At 43.0% G+C, this 12,292-nt stretch overlaps 1 protein-coding gene across 2 annotated transcripts in view; it reads right to left on the bottom strand.

Moving 5' to 3' along the window:
• Positions 1–12,292, bottom strand: part of PDZD8 (PDZ domain containing 8) — a 223,874-nt gene that overhangs the window by 117,010 nt on the left and 94,572 nt on the right. For both annotated transcript variants that reach the window (XM_030202637.1, XM_030202638.1), the window contains one exon: positions 10,726–10,828. In XM_030202637.1, the coding sequence (XP_030058497.1) occupies positions 10,726–10,828 (103 nt within the window). The remainder of the gene's footprint in view (positions 1–10,725; positions 10,829–12,292) is intronic.

Here is a 12,292-nt window from a genome sequence, read left to right as displayed (position 1 = left end):
TAAGAAAAGTCCATAAACCATTATTAAAGTGGGCTTGGGGAAGCACATGCTCATTTTGGAAAACCCATCAAGCACTTGTGACGGGATTGGCCACTGCTGGAAGCAGGGCACTGGCCTGATGGACCTGTGGTCAGATCATAAGAACATAAGTGTTGTCATACTGGGACAGATTGAAGGTCCATCAAGCCCAGTATCCTCTTTCCAACAGTTGCCAATCCTGGTTACAAGTACCTAGCAAGATCCCAAAACAACACATTTTATGCTGCTTATCCTAGAAATAGGTTGAAGAAACCTGAGGTGTTACGATCAAACATGAGGTGAAACGCTCCCCCTTGACAAAGCAAGAATTGCGAAACAGGCTACCTGTCGGGGTCTGTGAGCACACCCATTTGAGATAAAGTCAAGATAAGTAACACATTGCCTAATTTTTTATACAATACTAAGAATAAAAGAGTGAAAGTGAAAAATTAAGGTATTGGTAGGTTGGGGGTAAAAGTCGATGATTACAATATCGATACGGCAAGAGGTTCACCAAGGGAGTGAAGTGATACCAGCCGTTAAGCATATATGAGACTTTCCCGCTATAATTATTGCAACATATTGTACTTTTTTGGTCCTCTACTACACACATTGTTTTTGAGTCTATATCTGAGTAGAGAAGTGCCCTTAAATTGTTGACAGTATCCTAGAAATAAGCAGTGTATTTTCCCCAAGTCCATCTTAATAATGGCTTATAGACTTTTCTTTTAGAAGTTATCCAAACTTTTTTTTTTATAACATTCGCTGGAAAAGAATTCCAGAGTTTAATTACATGTTGAGTGAAGAAATATTTTCTACTATTTGTTCTAAATTAACTACTTAAAAGCTTCATTGCGTGTCCCCTACTCCTAATATTTTGGAATGGGTAAACAAGGGATTCACTTCCACCCGTTCCATTCCACTCATTATTTTATAAACCTCTATCATATCCCCCCCCCCCCCCCCTCAGCTGTCTCTTCTCCTAGCTGTATGGTAATTATTATGTTCTTATGGTAACACACAAAGGTCAAGCCAAGTTCAAGGGTCATGTCTGAGGAAGAAATCAATATGCCAGTTCATGGCCATCCTCTCCAAATGACTAACAAAGGCAATGAATCTTGTTTCAAACCTACAAACATGCCTTGATGTAACATTGGCTACATTTCTAGTTTTCCATGCCCAGCTAGCCTGTGATTCCTAAGCAGCACTGGAATTGCTTACTGAATAAGCCTGGGTATTTTATACAGCTCCCTACTTAGCTAAAGCTTTTATCTGTTTATTGACTGCATACAATTACTGCTTGCAAATATGAAAGGTTCAACCCAGTGAACTATTGCTTTTATCTGAATATATTTGTTTGGACTTGTTGGATTTAATGGTAATGGAAGTGAAGAAGTGCTTGATAATCATACATTGCAAAGGACCAGCTCTGCCAGTATACTGTGGTTCTCAACCACATCATTCCCAATTACTGAATTAGGTGTCCACAAAAGGCCAATCTACCTCAACCCCTGCTCTCCCTATACTGACAGCACCTCTACTAGTCTTTAAAAAATCTTCCATAGTATACAAAAGGGGTGGAATGCAGACCATTTGTTTTCTCTCCTCCCCCTCCCCATATCTCTAATTAGGATCCACACATAACTTGGCCAATGCACCTCAGTCTGGTTCTACTACACCCCTGTCACCTTATCTCAGTTCCAAGATGACTCCCACCTCCACCACATACACACAACTCTGCCAACATACATCTAACTCTGCTCAACTACCTCAGTCCTGCCTTGCAGTACCCTACTGTGCAGAACCATATTTGTTATGACTGGGTAGATGATAACAGTCCTTACAACCTTTATATTCTACGGTTTATTATTTTTTCCAATCTTAGTAGTCACAAACCTGTTCACATCTATACTGCTCAGTATATTCATGAGCTTCCTATGCAGGAAAGTATCAAAAGTTGTATCAAGAGTTTTAAAATTTAAGTACACCACCCCCTACAGGTTAAAAAAAAATGCTTTCTAATACACTTTAGCACTGTTCCATTTCTAGATCCCCAGGTTTCCTGTGGCAGAATTCAGATTCAGTGGTGAAGTTCACATGTGCCTAAAGATTACATTTATTCATACCTGTTAATTTCCTATTTGTCAGTCTTGCTATACCAGTCCAAACCAAATAATTGTGCTCCCCTCCCACAAGATGGAGGTAGAGGAACTATTCCAGTGACATCACCAGTATAAGGGCTGATGCAGCCTGGAACACTTCAGCATGCCACTGCCAAAACAGAAGAAGGTTAAAATTGTCACGCACCATCACCATCTGAAATATTGCAGCATAAACTTCAAACTGTAACGCTAATTAATTATATGCACACCACCAGGAAAGAACAATTTAGTATCTAAGGGGACCTCACTGGCTGCTGTCTTCCGGGGCGAGACTTGAATTGGTATAGCTGAACTAAGGGAAATGAAATTAACAGGTATAATAAATTTTACCTTCCTTATTGCTCTGCTAGATCAGTCCAAACCAATGGGGTGTACAAAAACAATACTTTACTGGGTGAGGGAAGACGAGGCTCCCTGAATCACTGTTCTGTCAGAGGCCACACAGAACATCCATCTTGTAATGCTTCATAAAGGAATGTAGGGATGACCAAGTTGGTAACTTGCAGATATCCTCAGGAACTACTGCTCACGCCTCTCCCTAGGATATAACCTGGGCTCAAGCAGAATGGCTTTGAGATTCATTAGAACCACCTTCCCCCGAATAATGTAAGCCATTTCAATACCACCCTTTATGCACACAACTGAAGGACTTAGATGCCACATTGTTTGATTTTTGTGTTCAAATTTTTAACATCCTGTTTTGTAGACACGGTCTGCAGCTTGACACTGCCTTTTTGGCGAAACTTTGGCCACAGTCGATGTGTGTTGCAAGTGGAATCAGAGTCGAATGAGTGCCTAAGCTAAGTTTGATTTTTATATTAATGCCACGTTTTATGTGGGACCCATGAAAGCTGATTTCACTAGAGCTTTAACAAATTATTTCTCAAGGGGTTTTTTATGCCTATGAAGTTAACCTACCCTTGTTAATCCTACTACATTTTTTCTGACATACAGACGTGAGGCTTTTTCACCTTTAAGTTGTTTGTACTCCAGTGACAGTTTGATATTTGAAAGTACTGCGAGCTATGTTTTAGAAAGAGTTGAGTTAGGATTGTGTACAGTGTCTCTTTGACCTCTATTATTATTGAAGAATATGTCTGTCAAAACAGACTGCTGGACATCCCATGTACATTGGAATGACTGTACACCTGGATTGACAGCCTGCTTGTCTGGTCTCAAGACTAAAGAGTTTCCATATATTTGACATTCTTGCATCAGTTCAAACACAGTTTGCCATCAGAAGAAAAATTGTTAGGACAACAATGATGTCAACTTTGTGAAAGCCTTCTCTGTAACCGGACAGCATGACAATGATAAAGATGAAGATGCAAATCCTAATGCAGATGGATAACGACAACGATGATGATAAAGCATACTGTGCTATAAAGAAGTCAAGTGCTTCAGACAGAGATTCCCCTGATCAATACCTGCAGACCCAGTTAAAAGGCATCAGTAATATTGCGGCCTGGCCTGATTTGAAGGAACTTTAATCAGACTGAAGAAACCACTTTCTGATAGTGCAGTAGTTGAACCTTTTTAGCTGTGGTTGATTAAAGACTTACAGGAACACTCACATCACTGACTGTCATTTTCAAAATTTAGTTTTACTAAAAGCAAAGTAGATTGAACTGTAGAACAATAAAATTGTTGGGATAAAAATGTTAATAGTTGCATTCACTGCAGTTCAGATACTTTTACTCTTTACTCAAAGAGCTATTATACTAAGCAGTAACTTTTTTTTTACTTTCACTTAAGTACATTTTTTAATGTGTTCTTCATTGTACTTTTACTTAAGTACTTTGAACAACACTGACTTTGTGTGTTTGTTGGTATGTGTGTCCTATCTGTGTTGGCTTTGTGTATGGAGAGGTGATGATAGGAGAGGGAAGTTTAAAGATACAATTTCTTAACCACTACGCCAGGGGGAAGGGGGTTGAGATTGGGAACAGTGAGGTGGGTGTGGCAGTTGTGTGAGAGAGGTAGCTTTTCGGGGTGGGGCAGTTTGTGGAGCAGTGAGGCAGCAGCAGTAGGATAGATTTCAGAGTGGAGCAATTGTGGAGATAGTTTATATGGGTAAAGCAATTTGTGTGGGGTGGGGCTAGTTTTGAGGGGTAGGGGGCAATTTTGGGGTTGTCGAAGCAGTGTGAAGGACGGTGGGGCAGTGTGAGGGGTTTAGGACAGTAAAGAACCAGAAAAGGCAAAGGCGGAATTTCCTGACTGCTGTGTTTCACTGAATATAATTTTTTATGGTTCAGAAGAGAGAATGCCTTCTCCCATAGATACGCACTGGGACGGGGCAGTTTATTTCTCTGGTGCGCTAGTCTGACCTGGACCATTTTCCAACGTGATGTGTATTTTTACCGTTTATTCCACATAACTAGTTTCATCTCACTCCTCTATATGTTCAAGAGTAATTTTATCCTCAGACAGAGAGAGAGAGACTGTATTTTTTAAAGATTGCGCAATTACCCAATCAGGTTTTATGTTGATTACACGATAAGAGATCCAGCAATATCTGGAGAACAACAAAAGTCAGCTTGTAAATTCACTTATAAATATCAAGGTCTAACAACCAGTTAAAAATCGCTTAAAAAGGTAGGTTTTCAAAGCTTCCCTAAAAAGAAAATAATCATGTAGTGATTTAATTCCGAACGAAAGCTCATTCCAAATACGAGCAGCCTGATATATAAAAGAAGCATTGGGACTATTCCTGCACTTCAGGCCTTTCAGACTCGGAACATAGAGGAGCACAGCATCACAAATACGATTATCTAGAAGAGTGTATGCAGATTACGTCTGACCTGTAAGCTGGAGCCAGGTAATAAAACTGTCACACAAACTTTAAAGTGGGAGTCACACTGTCAAATGTACGGGTTGAAAAAAAAAAATCACACAGGCTGCCATGTTCTGAATAACTTGTAGCTTTCTATGCTGTAATGTAAATAGTGTTACAATAGTCTAATAGAGAAAGGAGAAGACTCTGAACCACTGTATGGTAAAGCCAGATCCTCCAGAAGACTGCGGATTTCGCCTGAGTTTCCTCAAAGTTAAAAACGATTTCCTAACAACTAAATTAACCTGTGAATTCAATTTCAATGTACTTGACAATGTGATACCTAGTATTTTAATATCTTCAAAAATAAAATTAGGATTACTTATTTTGAGAATGGTATCATTCCAAATATTATCAGATTGACCTATGAGTAAAAATTTGGTTTTCTTTGTGTTTAATTTTAGTCTACGATTAGAAATCCAGTTTTCTATTTGGGAAAGACAAGCTCTAAATAAGAGAGAAACATCTTCCCTTTTCTGATAAGGAAAAAATTGTAGTATCATCAGCACAGCTTAGAATTTTAAAACCTGATTTATAGTACACTTTTTGTACAATTCTTTTCAATTTTTGTTAAGTTGGCAGGAATAAAATGTTCTTCACTCTGTTTCGACCTTCAGTGGTTTAACTATGCCGCCACCAAGTGGTCAAAACATATGTTACAAAAAAACTTAAGGCATGCAGCTGGAATTACTGTACAGACTACAGCAGAAAGCAAATGTACATCTACAGAATGCATATAAGCCAAGGTATGGTGACCTATGACAATACAGCAGAAAAGCTGTGATTTAAAAAAAGAAAATTAGAAATACTGCACACTCACAATACTGGCCACTTAAAGCACTGATAAAACTCGTAGCAATAATGCCAAGATAATTGTCACAAAAGATGCTATACTGGAGTTCAGACCAAAAGTCCATTGAATTTAGTATCCCAGCAGGATCCTAAAAAGCAGATCCAGTCCTTACTGCTGCCAAGATTTGCAATATAGTGGATAATATGAAAAGTGATCTGGATAAATCCGTTCTGTGGATAAATCTCTCATCTGTCCCCTTCACCTCAACTGCTAACACCAGACTCCGTTCCTTTTACCTCGCCGCACTACACACCTGGAATACACTTCCCGAGCCTGTACGTCTAGCCCCGTCTCTTGCCATTTTCAAATCCAGGCTAAAAACCCACCTCTTTAACTCTGTTTTTGACTCCTAACCACTACTCACTTGCCTGTACCCTTCTATCCCCTCCTCTTTAATTCTCCTACCTCTTACTTGTTCTGTCTGTAGAAGTGATAAGTAGTAGTAGTAGTAAAGCTCTTTGAGCAGGGACTGTCTTTTCGTGTATGATGTACAGCAGCACACTGAGCAGAAGGTTTCAGTGTATTATCGACGACGACACCCAGATCCCTTTCTTGGTCCGTAACTCCTAACGTGGAACCTTGCATGACGTAGCTATAATTCGGGTTCTTTTTCCCCACATGCATCACCTTGCACTTGCTCACATTAAACGTCATCTGCCATTTAGCCGCCCAGTCGCGAGTTAACGACTTTGAATAACTTTGTGTCATCAGCAAATTTAATTACCTCGCTAGTTACTCCCATCTCTAAATCATTTATAAATATATTAAAAAGCAGCGGTCCTAGCACAGACCCCTGAGGAACCCCACTAACTACCCTTCTCCATTGTGAATACTGCCCATTTAACCCCACTCTCTGTTTCCTATCCTTCAACCAGTTTTTAATCCACAATAGGACATTTCCTCCTATCCCATGAACCTCCAATTTCCTCTGTAGCCTTTCATGAGATACCTTGTCAAACGCCTTTCGAAAATCCAGATACACAATATCAACCGGCTCCCCTTTGTCCACGTTTACTCCTTCAAAGAATTGAAGTAAATTGGTCAGGCAAGATTTCCCCACACAAAAGCCGTGCTGACTTGGTCTCAGTAATCCATGTCCTTGGATAGTAACATAGTAGATGACGGCAGAAAAAGACCTGCACGGTCCATCCAGTCTGCCCAAGAAGATAAATTCCTATGTGCTACTTTTTTATTTGTATTGTCCTCTTCAGGGCACAGACCGTATAAGTCTGGCCAGCCCTATCCCCGCCTCCCAACCACCAACCCCGCCTCCCACCACCAGCTCTTGCACAGACTGTGTAAGTCTGCCCAGCACTATCCTCGCCTCCCAACTACCAGTCCCGCCTCCCACCACCAGCTCTGGCACAGACCGTATAAGTCTGCCCAGCACTATCCCCGCCTCCCACCACCGGCTCTGGCACAGACCGTATAAGTCTGCCCAGCACTATCCCCGCCGCCCAACCACCAGGCCCGGCACAGACCGTATAAGTCTGCCCAGCCCTACCCCGCCTCCCAACCACCAGCTCTGCCACCCATTCTAGGCTAAGCTCCTGAGGATCCCTTCCTTCTGCACAAGATTCCTTTATGTTTATCCCACGCATGTTTGAATTCCGTTACCGTTTTCATCTCCACCACCTCCCGCAGGAGGGCATTCCAAGCATCCACCACTCTCTCCGTGAAAAAATACTTCCTGACATTCTTCTTGAGTCTGTCCCCCTTCAAACTCATTTCATGTCCTCTCGTTCTACCGCCTTCCCATCTCCGGAAAAGGTTTGTTTGCGGATTAATACCTTTCAAATATTTGAACATCTGTATCATATCACCCGTTTCTCCTTTCCTCCAGGGTATACATGTTCAGGTCCGCAAGTCTCTCCTCATACGTCTTGTAACGCAAATCCCATACCATCCTCGTAGCTTTTCTTTGCACCGCTTCAATTCTTTTTACATCCTTAGCAAGATACGGCCTCCAAAACTGAATACAATACTCCAGGTGGGGCCTCACCAACGACTTGTACAGGGGCATCAACACCCCCTTTCTTCTGCTGGTCACACCTCTCTCTATACAGCCTACTAACCTTCTAGCTACGGCCACCGCCTTGTCACACTGTTTCATCGCCTTCAGATCCTCAGATACTATCACCCCAAGATCCCTCTCCCCATCCGTACCTAGCAGACTCTCACCGCCTAACACATACGCCTCTCTTGGATTTCTACTCCCTGAGTGCATCACTTTGCATTTCTTCGCATTGAATTTTAATTGCCAAACCTTAGACCATTCTTCTAGCTTTTTCAGATCCTTTTTCATGTTTTCCACTCCCTCCGGGGTGTCCACTGTGTTTCAAATCTTAGTATCATCCGCAAATAGGCAAACTTTACCTTCTAACCCTTCGGCAATGTCACTCACAAATATATTGAACAGAATCGGCCCCAGCACCAATCCCTGAGGCACTCCACTACTCACCTTTCCCTCCTCCGAGGATGTGCTCTGTAATTTTGCTTTTAATAATAGCCTCTACCATTTTCCCCGGCACCGACGTCAGACTCACCGGTCTATAATTTCCCGGATCTCCCCTGGAACCTTTTTTTAAAAATCGGCATTACACTGGACACCCTCCACTCTCCCTCCCTCCCCCTGCCCCCCCAGAACATGGTAGCCTACAGAGAACAGGAGCAATCCCCAATCGCTCCTGCCCATGCAGGCTCCACTGACAAAATGGTTGCAGGGACCTCTTGTGGCAGGCTCATAAGACTGCTGCCGGAGGTCTCAGCAGCCACTTTGAGATTGGAGCTGGCATGGGCAGGAGCAATCTACAGTACTCCTACCCATGTCAGCTCCAATCTCAAATTGGCTGCCAGGACCTCCAGCAGCAGTATCACGAGACTGCTGCAGGTAGTCTTGGCAGCCAGCAGAGCCAGTATGGGCAGGAATGACTGAACCTCTGGACAGCGTTTGTGGAATCAAGAGTTCCATGGATCACAGTTTCAGAATCACTGGTCTAGGATATGGCAGAGTAATCTCTACATCTCCTATATCCCAACAACCAGAATTCAAATACAAAGTACAACCAGCACTGGGCATGAGAAAACCCAACTCATGCACTCGGCAGTAGAAGAGACAGCACACAGCCAGCTTTTTACATGTGAAAATAGTGCCTAACCCTCTAAAAGGATTTACGAGGGTTTTAATACTGCATGTTTGTTGTTTTACTTGTAATATTTGTAAGTTAAAAAAAAGACTTATGACAATACTAGTAAAAAAGGCCCGTTTCTCACACAAATGAAACGGGCGCTAGCAAGGTTATCATGTAATGGCAATCATGTTTTTAAGGAAACCGTTAGGAGAAATGTTCTGTCATAAGTAATAATTGGGAAGGGTGTATAATGAGTAATATGCTCCAGGGGTATGAGATACGGATTGTTTTATCTATGTTTTTTTTTTTATTTTAAACTTTCTTTTTTTGTGATTTATAGTATTTTTTAAAAGATAAAGAGTATGCAGACTCCATCCATGCCCAGCATTTCTCCTCTCTTCCCTCCCCTCAATCCATGTGAATCTCCTTCCTGACTTCCCGCCCCTCCATCCATCCATGTCCAGCAACTCTCCATTCTCCCCTGCCCTCTCCTCCATCCACCCATATCCAGCAAATTTCCTCTCTCCCCTGCCCCCATTCATCCATCCATGTCCAACAATTCTCCTCTCTCCCCTGCCCTCCCCCTCCATCCATCCATATCCAGTAAATTTGCTCTCTCCCCTGCCCCCCTCCATCCATCCATGTCCAGCAATTCTCCTCTCTCCCCTGCCCTCCCCACCTGTCCAGCGATCTCTTCTCTCCCCCTGCCCACCCCCTCCTGTCCAGCGATCTCTTCTCCCCCCCTGCCCTCCTCTCCAATTCCAGCCATCTCTTCTCTCCCCCTGCCCTCCCATCCATGTCCAGCGATTCTCCCTGCCCTCCCTCAGCTCCCTGACAACCCTCCTCTCTGTTCCTCCCCCCCCCCCCGCCCCGCGTTTAACCCTTTTACTTTCAGGCGCAGTGACGGCAGTAAAGAGGACAACACAGCTTCTCCCTTCCCTCACACAGTGTCCAGCCCTTGCAGAAACAGGAAATGCATCATCTCAGAAGGTGGGACACTGTGTGAGGGAAGGGAGAAGCTGGAGGCGAGCCCGCTGTGTTGTCCTCTTCACTGCCGTCACTGCTCCTGAAAGTAAAAGGGTTAAACACTCGTAAGGGGGGAGGAACGGAGAGGAGGACTGTCGATCGGGGAGCTGAGGGCGGGAAGGAGCGGAGGGACCATCCAAGAGCTGCCTGGCTGCAGCGCTGCTGCGCCAGGCAGCCCTGCGTTTTTGGGGGGGGGGGCCAGCAGCTAGGGGAAGGTCACGGTTGGCTGGGTAGGCTTAGCCTCCCCAAGCCTCTTATACGGGGCGCCTATGACTGTCCTCCCATCCAATCTATGTCCATCAATTCTCCTCTGCCCTGCCCTCCTGTCGATGTCCCACGATTCTCTCCTCCTGACATCATCTCGCCTCATTGTTTCCCTTCCCCCTCATTGTTCCGCCCTCTGACATCATTACGTTTTGACATGAGGGTGGGGCAATGAGTGGGAATGATGTTACGAACCCAGGCATCCAGACGTAGAATGTTGGAGGTGCAAATTATTATATAGGATTATTTAGCTCTCTAATCTTATTTGCCAGACTTCAGTCATTTGCATCCACAGAATATTTTTTTTTAATTTGCATTCAAGCCAGTACAGTAGTTGGAATTAGTGTGCTCTGTACTGAAATGCACCTATGCTACCTTTACCACAACTTATTGAAATGTGTGCATATGCGTTTGTGTGTGTGTTCAGTCTGCCTTTACCAGCTTGATGGAAGTTCTTGTTTTTTCTTTCCACAGACTGCTGCCCAACTCCAGGGTGCAATGGACACTGGTTTCTCTCTCGTAAGAGCCGAAGATCAGGAGCCTGCAATGAAGAACAAGCATCATCAGCACTGGGGATGACCATGCTAATGAGGAAAGAACTTTTAATGAACATTTAAACTTTTCTTTTCTTTTTTTTAAGGCAGTAAATTCTGAAACATTTGATCTCTGTGGAGACTGCTATATGAAGTTCAGTCTTACATGGATCAAAATATATACAACTTTGGTACTTCCATTTTCTTCTATAACAGCACAAAAATTATTTCCACAATCCAGTTAATATCACAGTATACAGTTGATAGAATAGGAAAATATTCCATTACACAAAGGTTTTTGCCAGGACTTGTGACCTGGTTGGCCACTGTTGCATGCAGAATACTGGGGGCTAGATTGACCACTGGTCTGACACAGAATAGTTATTCTTACACAATCTTAATAATCAGATCAACAGGACTTTTATTTTCACTTCACTTAACCAAGCCCAAGCCAAAATAGGCTTCAAATAGAAAATTGTAGTAAATACCACAGCCACCCAACGTAAATGAACAGCAATCCAAAAAGAAGGAAGACTACACAAAACAGTGGAGTACAATAAGTGGCTTGAGTCTTGGTGCAAAGAAGGTTTTAGTTACATAGGGGCATGGGGAAATACATAGAAAAATAACAGGCTGTATTGTAATGATGGGCTATATCTTTCGGTGATTGGAAAAAGGATCTTTGGGAAGAAATTCAGACAGTATGTTTCTAGACATTTAAACTAGAAGGCGGGGTGACAAAAGGAAACAAGGGAATTCGGAAAGTCACCCCCAGAATAAACTTGTTGGCAGAAGGAAAGGTCGTCTAAATATAGAAAACCACCTAAACTCACTATGCAGATGGAAAGAAATGAGCACAAATGCTCTTAGTCTAGGCAAAAAGGTTCAAGACTTGCAAACTTGATGTTTGAAGAAAACTTGGGTATTGTTGCTATTACAGAGATGTGGTTCAATGATTCCCATGAATGGGATGTGACTATACCGGGCTATAATCTTTTTAGAAAGGATAGAGAGGGCCAAAGAGGTGGAGGAGTGGCGCTGTATGTAAGAGACAATATCAGAGCGGCTGAAATGTGGGGCACCTGGGGAAAGGAAGCAGCATTATGGATCGTCCTGGAAAGAGAGGATGGAACCTGTATCCACACAGGGGTTATCTACAGACCTCCGGCACAAATGGAGAAGCTAGACAAGGATCTGATAGAGGATATTCAAAAGATTGGTATGAAAGGGAAGGTGCTACTGTTGGGAGATTTCAACTTGTCTGATGTAGATTGGAACGTCCTGTCTGTGGAATCGGAAAGAAGTAGGGAGATTGTGGATGCCTGTCAAAATGCCTTGCTCAAATGATAACGGAACCCACGAGGGAAGGGTCGATGATGGATCTAGTGCTCACGAATGGAGGAAGTGTTTCTAATATCTGGGTGGGTGCCCACCTATGTAATCGTAATGATCATACGATATGGTTTGATAAA

This window comes from Microcaecilia unicolor, chromosome 5, assembly GCF_901765095.1.
Source record: "Microcaecilia unicolor chromosome 5, aMicUni1.1, whole genome shotgun sequence".
NCBI lineage: Eukaryota > Metazoa > Chordata > Amphibia > Gymnophiona > Siphonopidae > Microcaecilia > Microcaecilia unicolor.
This window is presented reverse-complemented; position numbering and strand designations above follow the sequence as displayed.